Source organism: Phallusia mammillata, chromosome 2 (genome assembly GCF_965637545.1).
Source record: "Phallusia mammillata chromosome 2, kaPhaMamm4.hap1.1, whole genome shotgun sequence".
Classification (NCBI taxonomy): Eukaryota; Metazoa; Chordata; class Ascidiacea; order Phlebobranchia; family Ascidiidae; genus Phallusia; species Phallusia mammillata.
Window position 1 is genome coordinate 31,583,753 of NC_137253.1, and position 19,504 is coordinate 31,603,256.

At 38.6% G+C, this 19,504-nt stretch overlaps 2 protein-coding genes across 2 annotated transcripts; both read left to right on the top strand.

Annotated features, from left to right (window-relative positions):
- The first annotated feature begins 584 nt into the window (after positions 1-584).
- Positions 585-5,838, top strand: LOC145212816 (uncharacterized). Its single transcript, XM_080081073.1, has 9 exons — positions 585-688; positions 1,566-1,715; positions 1,900-2,073; positions 2,605-2,713; positions 2,826-2,937; positions 3,277-3,554; positions 4,006-4,229; positions 4,519-4,803; positions 5,375-5,838. Exons 1-9 carry the CDS (start codon positions 625-627, stop codon positions 5,485-5,487), a joined length of 1,509 nt encoding a protein of 502 aa, XP_079937199.1. The 5' UTR covers positions 585-624; the 3' UTR covers positions 5,488-5,838.
- A 3,220-nt stretch (positions 5,839-9,058) lies between these two features.
- LOC145214627 (uncharacterized) lies at positions 9,059-12,559 on the top strand. Its single transcript, XM_080083186.1, has 7 exons — positions 9,059-9,226; positions 9,426-9,534; positions 10,243-10,354; positions 10,692-10,966; positions 11,214-11,437; positions 11,720-12,004; positions 12,156-12,559. The coding sequence occupies exons 1-7, from the start codon at positions 9,133-9,135 to the stop codon at positions 12,266-12,268; spliced, it is 1,212 nt and encodes a 403-aa protein (XP_079939312.1). The 5' UTR covers positions 9,059-9,132; the 3' UTR covers positions 12,269-12,559.
- The last annotated feature ends 6,945 nt before the right edge of the window (positions 12,560-19,504 follow it).

Below are 19,504 nucleotides of genomic sequence, written 5' to 3' on the forward strand. Positions count from 1 at the left end.
TATATACCAATAATTTACTTGTTTACATAGGGCAAAATCTATCATAGACATTCGACTAAACGATATCAAGTTAGTTGGGGTATCTGTATTGATTGAGTGCAATCGTGTAGATCATTTGTTTTTTTGCCGCTTACATATGAAGTTAACACTGTAAGTTGATACGGAGCCAGTACAGCCATCCCATGACACGTACAGTGGTAAGTAGCCGAGACGAGAAGTGTCCGCGCTTTGGGCCTTGTTGACGTGAAACCCATCCTGAAGAAAAGAGATACGAAGCTGGACAAAGAATCACGTGAAGCCGATTCACGCACGACCGAAAAAGGGGTTCGTTTCTCAACACAACATCTTAACATACCTGAAAAATGTTTCTATCTTTCTTTGCTCCTTGCTGGGTGTGTTTGACCAGTGTTTAGAGCTGGGGAAAAAAAGAACTACAACTTCTTCGTTAAAGCTGGACAAAGCCACCGAAAAAAGGAAAACTCTGGATATATGAGTGTACAGAGGTAACGCCCAGTGTCAGAAAGGTTGTTGTGCGTTTGGGTGATTGTGATTTAACATAAGATTTCTGTTTTTGCAACAGCAAATAGGATTTGAAATTGAACAAAGTGTGAATTTGAAATCAACATGATTCGTGCGTTGGCATTGTGCTTGGTTTTGATGGCAGTTGGCGCATACGCCCAGCATAATAGTAAGTTAAGCAACTGAAATCGGTGTTGGTAAAAATTGTTGCCCTGAAACCTGAAAACATCTTTTAGCATTGCCAGAAGCTATTTTTTTTAAGTATCTTTATTATTGCTTCTTTCCCTCTTGTGTTTGTTTAATATGGGTACAGTGACTTATTTAGAAGAAAGCAACTCAAACGTTTTACGAAAAACAAAATTGCCAGTAGACAAAACGTAGACATTTTGTGAAGCAAACTTTTCGACCAAAACAATTGTCATCATCAGTGAAAAAATAATCAGTGAAATAAAAATTTTACGTTTTATTTTACATTGTTGTCAATTTTAGTTTTTCGTAAAACTACTTTTCAAGTCCGCGTCTTCGGTACCTAATTTAGAGGATGTTTAATATAGATCAGGGGACACCAAACTTTTTACGGCGGGTCGGATAACATTCAAAAAAACATGCGAGGACCACATAGGTTACGAGCTATAACGCAGCGCCATTCCAAACTGTGGCCTGCAAAGCGCCTTTGCTGGACCAACAAAAGTGCAACATTTTTAGAGTCAGATCGTGCTACTGTTAAATAGCAAAACTGTTTTCAAAATTAAATCATTTCTACTGGCAAATTCCATCACAATTAACAATAGAAAGAAGATTCTTCGCGCAAAATAACAAAATTTTGTTTGTCTCATTTTATGCGTCCTTTCAAACTAGATCAACTAAATCCTGCATGTTGTTGCAGAAATACTTTTACATTCAATTATCTTCTAACGTTTAACTCAAGCTTTAAATTTTTCAAGATATCTAGTAAGACCAAGTACCTTTGTGACTTCTGGTTTATATTATAGCTCGCGAAAGTGAAGCAATAACCAAGATTACAAACGTTTGTTTTTCCTGTTTAGGTACTGAGCGCTTGTGGTGCTATGTTGGAAGTATCGTTCAGGGCGAAGATGGACAGGTGGTCTTCAACAATCGAACTTCCACCGAGTGTGCACCATACGATGTCTGTGTCATATACCATATCACAACTGTAGATTACAACAAAACATTCAGTAAGTGAATTAGTAGTTATGGGTAAAATAAGACTGGTGGGTAGGTTATTTGCCCGTGACATCGTAGGCCTAAGAAGCTCGCAAATTTGCCAGATGTGGTTTTAAACTTTGGAGAAACTTTTATAACTACGTTTATGTCAAGTTTTCACAGAAAACAACCGGATTTTTAATCATTTTTTTTCAGCGACACAGTCTGGGGCTTGCATACACGAAGAATACGCTTACACCATCAACCTTTGCGCATCGGCCGAAAACTTTACTGGATTGGCTTTCGACGAATGTTTTGCATACCCCTGCAACACGTCTTCATGCAACGAGTTTGTTGAGCCACCAAACTGTCCCCCTGAACCCGAGAACGGTAAGTTCATTTGAATTTAAAGTAGAATTAATAACTCGTTAACAAGTAAATTCCGGATGTATGGGTATATATTTTTTAGTATAGTTCAGGCAAATAACCCTAACAAGTTGTGTCAGAGTTGTAAACGGGCATGAAATTGGAGCCCGAACCTGAAAAACAAGCCCGAAACCCGGCCCGAATCGTTTTTGAGAAGCCCGTTTAGGCCCGAATGTTTCGTTGATAGGCCAATACATCGAAGCCTCAGGAAAGGCCAAGACAACAAACACAATGGAGAAGAATAGACAATTGGTCAGCAACAAGGCGATTTAGGGCTGTTTGGCATTAGGTCAGGTTCAGCAACGGGCTAAAAAAATACTGAAGCAGAGTGTAAAGTCAGGCACGACTTATAACCCTGAGTTTTGTGCCATTGCTGTCCAAACTAACGAAGTGCAAACAAAGTTTTATATTTGTCACAAAATTAAAGTTTACTTTTTTTGCACAATCATTCACCAAGTGTTTTTGTTTATTAAAATTTTAAACCCTGAATTGCAGATGTTAGAATTCTTCCCAACTGCACTTTGCGCGAATCTATTCATCGTGTGCAAAGTTGCGTGGAGATTCTTGCCCTGGGATATCCTTACCATGACCACGACATGTGCATGTAAGTACAAGGGTTCAACACTAAGGCTGTGACACGAGCGTTTGAAGTTTTTCAACCAACGGCCGCCATTTACCTGCTTATTTTTGTTTCAAACTTACTGATGTTTGAACAGAAACAACGTGGATGCGACGATCCAATGCCTTGCGAGTTCTGCAATGAAATGTCTGAACAGTCCTTGTTTTACCGTGTTGGACTTTTTGCCAGAAGTCCGAAGAGCGTTAAACGTAAGTAAATTTCCACAAACTCAAAAGAGCGATTGATCAACCAAAATATGCGCTCTGAACTCATAAATTTTAAAACCAAGTTAGACCTTAATTTAAAACAATTCTTTGAAAATCAAATGAAAGCTTGTACGTTTTAAGTTAAGTGGTTTGCGTGAAAAACGGAAAAAGTGATTTGAATCTATTCATCAGAAATTAAACTTCAATATATACCACTTTACCACAAATGTAAAGCTTTTAACAACCGATCAAACGCGTTGATAGATAGCTTCTATGAAAGAAGGCAATGAATCAATAGTTTTGACAGATCAAGAGCTGGTTTTAAGTGTTTTTTTTTTGCAGGGAGCTATGCCCCTTATCGAGCACGTTTCATCACTGGATAACCTAATGGAATTGCTGCAAAGTTTTGGAGTTGACGAATTTGTGACCCGTGGCGTGATCATGCAATACGTTTGCCCGACACCCGGGGTGATCCCTGTACTGCCAACACTGGACAGCCTCATGATCCCAAACATTCCCAACCCAATCTGCGACGACGAAATCTTCCGAGATCTTCTTGGGGCAGGACTCGACTTTATCAACCATTTCTATGGATCCACAACCCAACAAGAAGTTTGCGTGTAAGTGTTGGAGTGGTTATATTGTTTGGTTTAACACTTTCTGTCCGAAGCAATAACTTAGAAGCTACTCAACTTTTATGTAGTTAACAGTTCAATCATAACCTTTTTTTAAGGACCAGTTTATAAATTTTATATACACTAACCTGTTATCGTTCCCACTGTTACGATATATGGTTATATCACAGCATGCCATTAAGACACAAGGCTTGGTTACTCAAAAAGCCACACGTCACAATTAAAACGAAACATTAGACAACTAGAAGCACCTTGGTCTCAACACTTACCGTGATGCGAGTAGTAGTTTCGTGTAAGAGTAGTTGCTACCAATGTGTAAATCATTACTTCTACAATACTAACTACAGTCATTAACTCGGTATAAACTTTAAATTTATAATATTTTAACATGTTCACTTAATTTTCTTATCTTTTATGCTGTGTTACCTTAACAAAGGGCTATGACGAACATCAAAGCCCGTATTACACGAATGCTCACGGAAAGATGTCAACTGGACAACTTGGCAACTGCGATCGACGGTCTCCTTGTTGGACCTTTGGAACCACTGCGTCCAGTGATCCGCAAAGGCATTGTAATTGTGCAGGATGTGTTCTCAAGCATTGTACTTCCCAACTGCAGTCTTATCGCTACCCCTCCACCACCTCCAACTCCCACATCAAGTAAGTGATACAGAACAAAAACTTGAAACCTCGGGTTTGCACTATTGTTAACAAAACACTTGAAGTTTGTGCCATCTCAAATCCATATATGACACAAACCTCTACGGATATACTCCCCTAGCAAACAAGTAACAAAAAGACAACACACATTATGTCATGTTATCACATAACAAACGTGAAACTCTAAACCGATGCAAAAAGTCAAATTCGTTTTGAAATGAAAACATGGTTTAAACAGCGAAGGCATCAACAATCGACAAATGGGAGTTAATACTATTATTTTTTTCAGTTCCCGAAATCAATTGCGATTATCTCTACTACTCGCAAAGTAAATGCGACCAACGCAAGGCCTGGTTCTGTGACTACGTAAAGTGGAGAACCGGGATAGTGGAAGGTTTCTTCCCTGCATACTACCAATGGGCAGCCGAAAACTCCATCGAGGTCCCATTTGAGACTCCAACCTGCAACAACTACTTCCCTTACGACATGTGCAAGGGAGATCCATACTACAGAACATGTTACACCGATGTGTCCGGCTGCGAGTTCTGTTTCTGCTACAACCACGAATACTCCAGTAAGTATTTGACAAGAGAAGTGCTTATAAGACAAAAATATATGTGCTCACGTTTTTACCACCAAAACACGTCGAAATATGATTACTTAAAACATGCAAGATTTTTACTAAGTTATTAAGTTTTGGTAAACCTTGGTTAAACCGGATCTTCGCATAATTCGGACAAAACTTGAGGTACAAATGATTTTAAATGTAACAAGGGTTGATCTAATCGACATTGGTTAATCAGGATCTTCGCCTAATCCGGATTTTTTACTATATTTCGCGATAGCCCCGACATTTCCGTTACAAGTTACTTGTTATTGGCAAGGTACGCAATAAAATGAAGCTTAAACGCCTGTAGTCAAAGAAATCATGACTTTTTGGTTGAGAAGGAACAACCGCTACCAAATGTTCGAATATTAATTTATCCCCAAATACGCAATAAACCAACATACCCAAACAGATTTGCTCTTAAAGACAAAGTTTGTGAAATATACTGATTAGGATAATTTTACCCCGGTTTAAGGAATTCTTTGTGACACCATCGAAATTCATACACCACAACAAATCATTTTTTTTACTATTCCAGATCCTCAGGCTATCCTTAGCCAATACCGTTACGATCAACAAATATGGCGCAATTTCCTCACAGCATATAAGTACGTGAGTTACAAGTATGGCGACGGCGGGAGCTGCAACTAAATTCAACAAAGAAACAGAAGCAAAAGTCAATATATAGTACATGAGTTTTTAATCTAATCAACAGTATCTGCAGTGCTTAAATAAAGTCCGTATCCTTAAATGCTTATAAACTGTATTGAGTTGAAATATGTACAAACGTAACAACGTAGTTTTGATTTCTTGTCAGTTTTGTGTGTGTCCTAACTGTATTCTTCAAACATTTGGAACAAGCAAAAAATAATAACAATAAATGTTTATGTGATGTTCGGCCCGTGCATTTCTCTGCATGTGTAAATAAGAACCATGGATTTAGTTGTCTCGTGACAATAATGATGTCTGTGTTGTGTGTGTGCACATGTATGCAATAGATGAAAAACAATCCATTTAAATTGTGTCTCGTGTGCAAGTTTCATTGTACAACAGGCTCAGTGAGATAAAGGCTGGCAATGATTTCATATAACAGAAGACTAAATACAGATTTACGTTAAAGTAATTTAGCAAATCAACGTCTAATCTAGGTAAAGTCTGTCCAGCTTCTGTGTGACAAGAAGTAGAAATAAGGCTATTATGTCAAGAACTGGAACAGATTGCGAAACAAATAAGTAGGACTGGAGAATAAACTACACTGGACCAGAAAAAATCTGCGATTTTGAAGAGGTTTAAACTTGAACAAACATAATAAAGTTACGCATCCCTGAATGCTGAAGGTCATATGTTTTAAGTTGAACCATAGTTAGGCGCACAAACCAGTTAGGAGTGAACACGGCAAAGGCCCAACCTGAAGGTGATCATCAAACCATACACTTAGGCCTTTAGATCAGTATTGGGCGAACGCTGGGCACCGGTCCGTGACATATCTGTTACCAGTTCGCGAGGAAACAATACATCAGACAGGACCCGAGACGCGTTTTTCAACAAGGTGGGCTACAACATACATTTCACCCAATAAACTAAATGTGTAACAGTCGCAATACGCAATTTAAGGTACAGTGTTGCAGTGACGGTATATGATATGTATTTCTGAAATGTGAACCATTCATACATGTAAGTGTAATGTCATAACAGACTACAGCAGTGGTTCTTAACCTTTTTGGTGTGGTTTCCCACTAAAGTACATCACCAAGTTCGAATTTCCCCCTCTGTAATTTTTTTAATGATGTTTTATGCCCAACATTAACAAAACAAATTATTCTTTAATCGAAATAATTTTGTGAAGCGATTTGGTCGGGACCTTAAAGGTATGCTACAATCTCTTTTAGTTTGAATAGTGATTTCGTGAGAAAGTAAAATCGTGTGGAATTTTGAAAAATCTCATGTACTCGCATTAGTCATTTATTGCATCACAATCAACAGATCAAATGCATTTATGCATTTCGTTTTCCTAAAAATGCCACTTTATACCTCCTTGTTTTATTTCAGATAAAGAGGATTTTGGTAGCTGGAAGCAGAAAAAAAATCGGCAGTTAATTTTCCAATGAATCATAAGGGTGCATGAAATCGCGTTTTGACCTATATGGTCACATCAGTGCAGCTGGTGACAAGAGGAGATAGGACGTATTGGCTAGAGAAGCCATCCAACAGCACTCCAGTTTATTGAGAGTAACAGGCTAAACAGCCATGCCTCACCTATTCTGTTATATGCCACAACCAGATTTAAACCATGGAGAAACTGGTTTACAATGGCTAAGCAACTTTATGGAAATTGTAGTGATGTCGGTTCGTTGTCACAATATCAATACAAATCTGTAATAAACTGTTACCAGTTGCACTGATGAGACCTAATATGGAGAAACAGTGTGCACTGTCTGCAGACATTTCTAGTGTATTTGACAAGAATCATCCTGCGGTGAAAAAAAAACGCAAAAACGTTTCTCACCACAACACCTCAAAAAACGCCGGTTCTTGTATTTTTTTCTCGCAGTATTTGTTGCATCATTGTTTCAGGGTTCGCAGAAAAACGTTGGGCGACAGCAGCCTTGGTGAAGCTGCACAATACACAAAGGAAAAAAGCAAATGGCAGGTAAAAGGATGCACGGGGGTAACGCCCAGTGAAAGAAAGCTTGCTGTGCGTTCAGGTGCTTGTGATTTAACGAAATATTTCTTTTTTGCAACAGCAAATAGGATTTGAAATTAGTGACAAAAAGAACAAAGTGTGAATTCGAAATCAACATGATTCGTGCGTTGACTTTGTGCTTGGTTTTGATGACGGTTGGCGCATACGCCCAAGATAACAGTAAGTTAAGCAACTGAAACTGGTTTTGGTAAAAAATTGTTCTCTTGAAACCTAAAACGTATTTTAGCATTGACTGCAATTAAAAATATATTTTGTAGGTATTTTAATCAATGATTATTTTCCACTTGTGTCTGTCCAATATGGGTATGCTACATTGACTTTTTTAGAAGAAAGCAACTTAATTGTTTTACCAAAAATAAAATTGCCAGCGATGTGGAATAAAACGTAGACATTTAATTAAGCAAACGTTTCGACAAAAACAATTGTCATTATCATTGAAACCTTAATAAAAGTTCCACGTTCTATTCTACATTGCTGTGGCCCGCGAAGCGCCTTTGCGCGGATTTCCACACTTGTGTTCCTTTCCCCTGCAACACGTCTCTGTGCAACGAGTTTGCTGAGCCACCAAACATTCCCCCCGAAACCGAGGACGGTAAGTCCAACTGAATTTGAAGCAGGGAATTAAAAATTCGTAAACAAGTAAATTCCAGATGTAAGGGTATATATTTTCCAGTATAGTTCAGGCAAATAATTCTAACCAGTTTTGTGCAAAAATGTGTGGGCATGTTAGGACAAGATGATCTGTGTCTTGCTTATGTAGTTCACAGTGTGGGCATTACGAATTAGTTGTTTCGCCCCAGTGTTGAAGCATGTGGGCAGCGCGAGCATGTTTTGAGTCGGTTCGCAGCTACGTCTACTATCTCTCCTCCTGCTGCGGGCATTTACTTTAGGAATAATTTCACTGTAACACATTTTTGTCTGCCTGGGCGCACCTGCATGGCAACCTTCAAGGGCGTACGAAGTACTGGTAGAGAGACTAAACCGACCACTTTCTTGTGGTTTAGGTACTGATGTGCTGTATTGTTATGTTGGAGATGTTGTTGAGGACGGGGCTGGACAGGTGGTCCACTACAATCGAACTGCGGTCCAGTGTGACGGTGTCTGTGTATACTACTATATCTTAAATAAAAAACAGGATTACGTCTTTACTTCAGATAGTAACAACGCCTACAGTAAGTATATGTTTGAATATATTTAGTGCTTTTAATTAAACTGGCAACGATGCTCTTGGGGTAAAGACTCCTTTATAATGAAACTACTTGAAGAATGTAGCAGAAACAAGCACCTAGCCATTTGACAAGAGCTAGCAAACACTCGCAAACAAACGACTTGTGGCTGCTTACCAACTTTTTTGTGAGTTGCTAAAAGCGAGTATTTGGCCGTAACAATATGAAACTTTTTTTTACAAGTTTTTTGGACTACTCGCCAATAGTGGTGGTAAACCTTGCGGAATTTAAAAGTGTTTATGTCAAAACCTCACAGTAAACAAGCGACTTTTGTCATTTTTTTCAGAAACACAGGCCGGGGCTTGCTTAGACCAGGATTACGTTGAAAACAACGATCTTTGCGAATCGGCGGCAAACTTTACGGGAATGACATTCGCCAATTGCTCTACTCGCGTGTGCAACACGACTGCCTGCAACGAGTTTGTTGAGCCACCAAACTGTCCCCCGGAACCCGAGGATGGTAAGTTCAATTGAATTTAAAGTAGGGAATTCGTAAACAAGTAAATTCCAGATGTATGCGTATATATTTTACAGCATAGTTCAGGCAAACAATCCTAACCAGTTTTCTGCCATTGCTGTACTAATAATATAGTGCTTTTAGCTATGCATAGTCACACACCAAGGGTTTTTGTATCAAAATTTTAAACCATGAATTGCAGATGTTAGAATTCTTCCCAACTGCACTTTGCGCGAATCCCTTCATCGTGTTCAAAGTTGCGTGGAGATTCTTGCCCTGGGATATCCTTACCATGACCACGACATGTGCATGTAAGTACAAGCGTTCAACACTATAAGCTGTGACACAAGCGTTTGAAGTTTTCAAATTCAAAACATTCTAGAAAGCGAAATTTAGCCGAATTCAGAATACGATGGTTGCCTTTAAAATTTCTTTGTTAAGTTTAACCATGTTTTTTATCACTAAGACAGACAGTGTTTCTTAACCTTATACTGATCGCGAAACACATGCCACGTATACTCTGTTTGAATGAATAGACCAGAAAATAGACCTTTTCTTTTCATGAAACTTAGGAAATATCTGGTTCACAATTCCAAAAGAATGTCCACATTTTGTCCCTAAACAAGGCTGATCATTAGGGTCGGTTGAGTTGCAATTCTTGATTTAACTTAAATACTTCAATGCCACCTGTAAAGCTTCGGCGTAACATTTGTGGTACGCGTAGTCTACCCCAGGTTAAGAACGACTGGTCTGAGATGAATGATAACACATTTAACGTTTTACCGGTTTGAAAAAAGTGTAGCCTAAATAATCCGAGTGGTAAAAGGTTAATTGTAATATTCCGATGTTTTAAAAAATTAGGTGGAGTCGCGCCGAAAGCACTTGGTTAACTCTGTAGATATAATTAGATAATGCACTGAGAAATAATAGGCAGAAAATTCTTAACCTGTTTATGACTCGAGTATTTGTGTAATGTAATGTTCATTTCTCTGATGGAACAACTAAAAATTTTTGCGCAGAAACAACGTGGATGCAACGATCCAATGTCTCGCGACATCAGCAATGAAATGTCTCAACAGTCCTTGTTTCACGGTGTTGGACTTTTTGCCCGGCGTCCGATATCAATTAAACGTAAGTAAATTTCAACAAACAAACCCAAAAAGTATTAAACAGCCAAACTATGCGCGTTACACTCAACAATTTTAAACCGAATTGTATTTTATTCAAAACAATTCCTTGTAAACCAATTACAAACTTGCAGGTTTTAAGTGGTTTGCGTGAAAGATACGGAACAAAATGATTAAATCTTTCCATTAGAAATTAAACTTCAATATATACCACTTTACCATCAATGTAAAGCTTTCAACAACTGTTCAATCGCGTTGTAAGAAATCTTCCAAGGAAGAAGGCAATGAATCAATAGTTTTGACAGATCTATTGGTGGTTTTATGTGTGTTTTTGTTTGCAGGAAGCTATCCCCTATATCAGGAACGTTTCACTAGATAACCTAATGGAATTGCTGCAAAGTTTTGGAGTTGACGAATTTGTGACCCGTGGCGTAATCATGCAATACGTTTGCCCGATACCCGGGGTGATCCCTGTACTGCCAACGCTGGACAGCCTCATGATTCCAAATATGCCCAACCCAGTCTGCGACGACGAAATCTTCCGAGATCTTCTTGGGGCAGGACTCGACTTTATCAACAATTTCTATGGATCCACTACCCAACAAGAAGTTTGCGTGTAAGTGTTTTATTATTTGGTTCAGTGCTTTCTGTCAAAAGCTATAAACTGAAAGCCCTTTACGATTGACATAAACTTTATAACATTAACAGTCCGAGCATCTCACTTTTTTCTGCCTCAAGTTTTCGTTTTAATGAGGCTACATTAAGTAATCTGACTTTATTTTGAAAGCTATTATTAATACGCATAAAGTCCTATGCGTATAAATTTCTTTAAAAATATTTTAACACTGTGCTATTTGATAAAGGGCCATCACGGGGTTCACGGGTCGTATTGGAAGAATGCTTACTGGAAGATGCAACTTTACCAACTTTACATCTGCCTTCGATGGCCTCCTTGTTGGGCCTTTAGAACGTTTGCGTCCAGTGATCCGCAAAGGCTTCGTCATTCTTCAGGATGTCTTCTCAAACTTTACACTTCCCAACTGCAGTCTAATAACAACACCCCCACCGTCCCCAAGTCCAACATCAAGTAAGTGATACAGAACAATAACTTCGCTTTTTGTTAACAATACACCGGATATGACCAGTTTGTGCCATCTCAAATCCATACATGACACAAACCGCTATGGATATATTCCCGTAGCAAACAAGCAACAAATAGATAACACACATTATGCCATGTAATCACATAACAAACGTGTAACACCAAACAAACACCAAAAAGTCAAATTTGGTTTGAAAACAAAACGTGGTTTAAACTGCGAAGTTATTAAACAACCGGTAACTGTCTTTAATACTATTATTTTTGTAGTTCCCGAAATCAACTGCGATTATCTCTACTACTCGCAAAGTAAATGCGACCAACGCAAAGCCTGGTTCTGTGACTACGTAAAGTGGAGAACCGGGATAGTGGAAAGTTTCTTCCCTGCATACTACCAATGGGCAGCCGAAAACTCCATCGAGGTCCCATTTGAGACTCCAACCTGCAACAACTACTTCCCTTACGACATGTGTAAGGGAGATCCATACTACAGAACATGTTACACCGATGTGTCCGGTTGTGAGTTCTGTTTCTGCTACAACCACGAATACTCCAGTAAGTCTTTGCCTAAGTGGAAGTACTTATCTTGACCTAACATAAGACAAAGGTATCTGTGCTCCGTAAAACCGTCATTTTATTACCGAAAATTGTTGAAATACGTACATACCACACATCACAATAACTGTTATTTGTTTTTGTATTTCAGATCCTCAGGCTATCCTTAAGCAATATAATGACGATCAGAAAACATGGCGTGAATTCCTCTACGCTTATAAGTACGTGAGCTACAAGTATGGCGACGGCGGGAGCTGCAACTAAATTCAACAAAGAAACAGAAGCAAATGTCAATACATAGTACATGAGTTTTTAATCTAATCAACAATATCTGCACTGCTTAAATAAAGTATGTATCCTTAAATGCTTATAAACTGTATTTTGAGTTGAAATGTACAACCGTAACAACGTAGTTTTGATTTCTCATCATTTTTGTGTGCATGAGTCCTAACTGTATTCTTCATACATTTGGTACAAGCAGAAAACTACTAACAACAATAAATGTTTATGTTTATGTGATGTTCGGCCCATGTATTTCTCTGCATGTGTAAATAAGAACCATGGAATTAGTTTGTTGTATGTGTGCACATGTATGCAATAGATAAAAAACAATCCATTCAATTTGTGTTTTGTGCAACTCAGTGTGATATGGCAAGAACCGTAGACACAACAAACTTTATGCAATTTACTTTAGCAAATCATCGCATACAGGACCGCGTTTGCAAGTGACAAGAAGCAGAAATTATGGTGTCTATGCCACAGTATGAGGCAGATCAAGGAACAAAAATGTCAGACAAGAAAATAAACTACAAAGGACCAATAAAACCTAAACAAATAGTTGCAATAAAGTTTAACTTGAACAAAACCAGTAAAGGTTTGGAAAATTTTGAAACTCAGACAAACATTGTTATCGTAAGACGCAAAAGCAGTTGTTGAAAGTATGAATGAAAAAGTCTCAACCTGCTCGCAATTAAACCTGTTCAGTGCTTTAGACCAGGGTTGGACAAACCCAAGGCACCGGTCCGTGACAGAGTTGTAACCCAGACCTCGCGGAAACAATGAAATCGTTTGAATAAACACGCTACTATTACACGTAGGTTGAAGCAGCCTGTAGCGACAAAACAACTAAAATAAATTTCAGTAACTTGTGATGACTGAGTTGTAATAAAATTGCAAGCACAAAACATACATTAGGTCGGTCCACAAAGTATTCCATGTCTTAAGCTGAGCCTGAACGGCGAAAAACCTTGGTGACAAAAACCGTCCTGCAAACTAAGTTATTACACTCGGGCCACCGAAAAAGAAATATCAATAACGTTAGGGCATTGTTAAGGTTTCTTTCTCTGGGCAAATCAATACTCGGTTCCGATTTCAAATCTGGTAGCAAATAGCGAGTCGTGACTAGAACATATATCCATCCAACAAACCACCAACAATGTACACAATCCCTGGCTCGTCATGTTCTTCAGTAATTACATTTATTCATTAAAATACCTTTTTTAGGAAGCTTTGGGTGAACTGCGGGGTCAAACGTGTTTCGGGTGACCCAACTTCGAATTACTATCTATCAATAAATCACAATACGCCAGGCCTATTAATCAAGTGAGTTTAAAAAAAGTTCATCCATTCTTTTCCACTAAACGTGAGGAACATGTCTGCGTTACACAAAAAAAAAACTAGGAAATCAAATCGAGTTCTCGTCGCGGAAGGTGAATCTTAATGGCAACCAGGGTGGGAATAAAGAAGAAAAATATATACACGAAAAAGGGTCGAGTTTAAAACAACTTTCAAAGCAGAGTTATAAATCGGGCTGGACTTGTCGTTCGGGTTCAGACTGGGTTCGGGCCGGGTTCGGGCTTAGGTTTTGTTGAACAAACGAGCCTGATGCGGGCCTGACTTTAAATTCTGTGTCTGTTTTTTTTTAAGGACAAATCACCTAACTAAGTAGCTAGTGGCTGTAGCCTATACTTGACCTAATGCTCAACAGCCCTAAAACGCCGTTTTTAAATGTATTCTGTACAGTAGTACGTTTTATAGGCTTTAGTGGAGAGGACTGCCAATCAAACTTCCGGACCTGAACGGGCTTCTCAAAAACGATTCGGGTTCGGGCCAGGCTTCGGGCTTATACTTTCGGATTTGGGTTCCAATTTCGGGCCCGCTTACAACTTGCTTCAAATTAAAAACGCCAGAGCTTGATAGCATTTTCTGAGTTTTGAGTTACTAATTATTATTTTTTCACGAGGTCACGTAGGATTATAATCAAAACAAAATCGTCGATTTGGAATCAACATGATTCGCGCAGTGGGATTGTGCCTGGTTTTTATGGTGATTGGAGCGAACGCCCACGGGTACCTTTGGTGTTACGAGGGAGTCATAGTGAAAACCAGAGACGGAGAAGTTGTATTCAGCAACAGAACCTCGACCGAATGCGAACCTTTAAACCACTGCGTCACGTGGAACATCACAACATCCGTAAACGGAACAACATTCAGTAAGTGACTGTTTAAAGTTCATTAAATTGGCGATGGACTCGCATTTGCGTTTAAACGAGGAGAAATCGTTTCTTATCGTCGAGTTGTGATTGCGAGTCCCGTTAAAATGAGTACATTGTGGTAATTACCGATAACAACGTTTAATGAAGTCGAGTAGTTGGTAAAATAGTTCCTTAAAAATCGTATTTTTGAATCACAATTTGAAACAAAATTCTAAGATTTGACGAAAACAAAACCAGTTTCATTCTGTTTATAAAAACAACCGCGTCCATTTTTCCAGCAACACAGTCCGGGGCTTGTCTGCACAAAGATCTGGCATACGCCGAAGACCTTTGCGAGTTGGCCCAGAATTTTACGGGAACAGTTTTTGACACGTGCTCAGCTGCGGGCTGCAACACCACTGCATGCAACGAGTTCATTGAACCAGCAGATTGCCCACCTGAACCAGAAGACGGTAGTACAGACGTTTAAATTCAATAACTGATTTGTCTTCCAACAAAACCAAACTTGCTACTTTCTTGTGCATTCTTTTGAAGTGCTTAATTTTGACTTTCAACATCTTGTAAACAACGTTTATTATTAATACAAAGGTAGTTAAGATGAACATAAATTCTTAACCTGGATCAGCCCTAAAGCGTCATTGCAGACCAGCGATTAGTAAAAACGCCTTGAACCGGCCAGGTGTACATTGATTTAATTTAAAGGCATTCACATTTAAACAACTTTTCCAATGCGTCATCACAGTCCAAGAGTCTTTCTAAATTAAACGACGCTGAATTGCAGATGTTAGAATTCTTCCCAACTGCACTTTGCGCGAATCCCTTCATCGTGTGCAAAGTTGCGTGGGAATTCTTGCCCTGGGATATCCTTACCACGACCACGACATGTGCATGTAAGTACAAGGGTTTAAAATAGGCTTAACATAAGGGGACGAATTCAGCAGAATACAAGAAAAAACTCAACTGATCAAACTTTATGACACAATGAAGGTCAAAATTGCTTCATTGGATACTTTTTGAATAAGATTCTTGTTGGAAAAGGCACCAAAGATGCCTTTACAGGCAAAATATATTTGTTGTACATACAATATACTTAGCTAATTTTAACCTGGAAATAAACGTTTCCAAACTTTTGATATATAGTATGAAAGGTAGAAATAGCTACAAGAATGGTAATAAACCGATTTCCAGAATCAATCTACTTTGATAGAACCCTTCATTATAATTAATCACTCATGAACATCACGCATGTTGCACAAAAGTTTTTTAAGCCCATAAAAACTGTTAGACCAATACTTGTTTGCGCAGAAACAACGTGGATGCGACGATCCAATGTCTTGCTAGTTCAGCAATGAAATGTCTCAACAGTCCTTGTTTCACGGTGCTCGACTTTTTGCCAGACGTCAGAAAAGCTTACAATGTAAGTATTCGAAAATAGTTTTAAAAATCTGATGTTTTCTTTTATCAGTTTTTGCGAGTTAGGTTTGGGTTTCAAGTTATTATTTAAATGTGACTTAAGTCGTGACCAAGTTTGAAAAAGTTTTGCAGGCGATTTTAGTTATCCGCAAAATCTGTTTTATCGCATATTTGAATCCTAAAGTTTAGCTCGTTGTCAGTTAATAAAACGTTATGGTTAATCGCAAGAACTTTGTAAGTTGGAATTTTGTTGACCAAAATCTTTTGTTCTCATGTTCATTGGGAGTTTTACGGAAGAACTTTTGTTTGCAGCAAATCTTGCCATCCATCGAGCACGTTTCAACATTGGATAACGTACTGGAATTGCTGCAAGGCCTTGGAATCGACGACTTTTTGGTCCGCGATGTAATCATGCAATACGTGTGCCCGACACCCGGGGTAATCCCGGTACTACCAACACTCGACAGCCTCATGATTCCAAATATTCCCAACCCAGTCTGCGACGAGGCTATCGTCCGAGATCTTGCTGGGGCAGGTCTCGACTTTGTCAACCATTTTTATGGATCCACTACCCAACAACAACTTTGCGAGTAAGTGTTCGCCGTCGCAGAAAGCTTTAGCGATTTCAACATTTGGTGGAATAAGTGCAGTTTTTACGACAGCAACAACGATTTTGTGGAAGTTAAGTTCGCAAAAACAACCATATCGCTTTCAAAATTTAACTTCAAGTCACATCTAGTAATTTTTGTAATCGTCTTTCTTGGAAATAAACCAAATGTATCATTTAACTTTGAGGTGTGGCACATTTACGCACCACTAATGCTGTGTTGTTTTGACAAAGGGCCTTCACGGCGTTCTCGGGTCGTATTGAGAGAATGCTCACTGAAAGATGCGACTTAGAAAAGTTGCCAACTGTCATCGACGAACTCCTTACTGGACCTTTGGTGCGTTTGCGTCCAGCTATCGAGAAAGGGCTGCGTGTGATTGAAGAATTGTTCTCAAGTATTACACTTCCTGATTGCAGTCTTATAACGACGCCTTCACCGCCCCCCACAGCACGTAAGCGACACAATTAACTACAAAATGATCAGATTTAATGTGACTCTAGTGTATATAAACGGGTGTAACTGATGTGGCCTTCATATCACTGATGATGGCATGAGCATTTGCCTAAACGTTTGAACAATAAAGCATGTTGCTTTTTACGTCAATTTGGGCCGCTATTTTCACCATTAAACTTATAAACAGATCCGTATTTTTTTGAAACTGGACTTTTTAAAACTTTTAAATGTTTTACAAAGTCATTGAGGTATTGCCTACTGGATAATTGCATAATCCGATTAAATGCATATCAATCGTGAAATGAAAAACAAAATATACTAATTAAGCTTATATTGATTCGGATAAAAAAGCTTCAATCCAATCAACAGGATTCCTCTGCATTCTCTTGTTGACAACAAATTTCCAACAAAATTTAAACAAAACCGGACACAAAAAACGTGTTTAAAAACGTTGAGTGTTGGCTGTCAAAACAACAGCTAAAATGTCTTTTGTTATTGGTATTTTTTCAGTTCCGGAAATCAATTGCGATTATTTCTACTACTCGAGCAGCCCATGTGCAGCGCGCAAAGCCTGGTTCTGTGACTACGTAAAGTGGAGAACCGGGATAGTGGAAAGTTTCTTCCCTGCTTACTACCAATGGGCGGGCGAAAACACCATTGAGGTCCCATTTGAGATTCCAACCTGCAACAACTACTTCCCTTACGACATGTGCAAGGGAGATCCATACTACAGAACATGTTACACCGATGTATCCGGTTGTGAGTTCTGCTTCTGTTACAACCACGAATACTCCAGTAAGTTTGAAAAAGTCCCAGTATCTTGTGAAAGCTGCCCAATTGAGGCATCCGTTTTTATGTAACCTTTTTTTAAGACCAAAATATGTCAAAAATATGTTTGTCCGAAACATGCGCACATGGTTGTCAGCATAAAGACATTTTGCAGACACATATCCAAATTCGATGTGTGTAGAATGCAGATAAAATATTATGCAAAAGAGCAGTTCTTTAGCACTCTTATAATTATTAAAACATTGGTACAACATGAAACGAAAGATCAACAGGATTGTACGCTTGGTACAAATAGCTATCACAAATAATTATAACGCAACAACTTCACGAACATTTCACGTCGCATTTTAATTTCTTTTTACTATTTCAGATCCTCAGGCTATCCTTAAGCAATATCGTTACGATAAGGAAACCTGGCGTAATTTCCTCTACGCTTATAAGATTGTGAGTTACAAGTATGGCGACGGCGGGAGCTGCAACTAAATTCAACAAAGAAACAGAAGCAAATGTCAATATATAGTACATGCATACATGTTTTTAATCTAATCAACAATATCTGCACTGCTTAAATGTTTAAAGTTTGCTTGTATGCCACTTTTAAAACCTGTATTTGAATGTATTTTGATAGAATGAGTTGAAATATGTACAAACGTAACAACGTAGCTTTGACTTATCATCTGTCTTGTGTGTGTCTTAACTGCATTCTTCAACTGGTGCAAGTGGAAATAACAAATGTTTGTGTGATGTTCGGCCCGTGCAACCATGAATTTAGTTGTCTCGTGACAATGATGATGTCTGTGTTGTATGTGTGCACATGTATGCAATAGATGAAAAATAATCCATACAAGTTGTGTCTCATGTGCAAGTTTAACTGCACAACAGGCTCAGTGAGATGAAGCATTAAATTAGAGAATCACACTTAAGTCAAAATTGAGACCACCCAATACACATAGCGCAAGAATTGCAAACCTTGCAACTACGCTGCAAAAAAGGATAAAGAGCAGCAGAAAAAATATGTGCAATGAATTTTGCGACGTTCAAACCAGCGACGAAGTCAAGTTACGAATTCCTAAAATGCACCAAAAGACCACACATTTTCTCTTGTACAAACACAGTACATCAAACCAAAGGTGACCAAGCTTAACAAGAGTTTTGCGTCAAAGATTTTCAACCTATTTTGTCTTGATTACTCCGGCAAATTTTAAAGAAACCTTTTTTACACACTAAACCAGCATATTGAAATTTGTGCTTACTTATTTTATACATACAATAATTACCGGTTGATAAACTCTGATTTATATGGTTACAAAAGGATGGGCCAAAAAATCGCGACTTTCCTTAATCACCATTCTGCTTCACAAAAACAACTTACGAAGAATAAATGCAAGAATAAAGTAAAAGTATTCTTCCATCTCAATTCATGCGTTTTCAGTCGAATTATTTCAACTTATGCAATCCCTTTCAATTGGTACAAGCTTGGACGTGTTTCAACGGAGCAATAATTTGCTTCCGACCGACAAGAAAACATGATTTTGAACAATGTAGACGTTTAATTTGGAACAATGCTGTTGGGAAGTGTGTACACATCGTCGGAACATTTTGTTTCAATGGCGATGGACCAGTCCTGACAATTGTTCGTCGCGAGCTACGCGAGGTAACCCACAATGCTTCCGTAGGTTTTCAGACCGCAATTGTTGTTGCAACTTGAACGTACATACAAATGTTAAGTTCTTAATAATAACA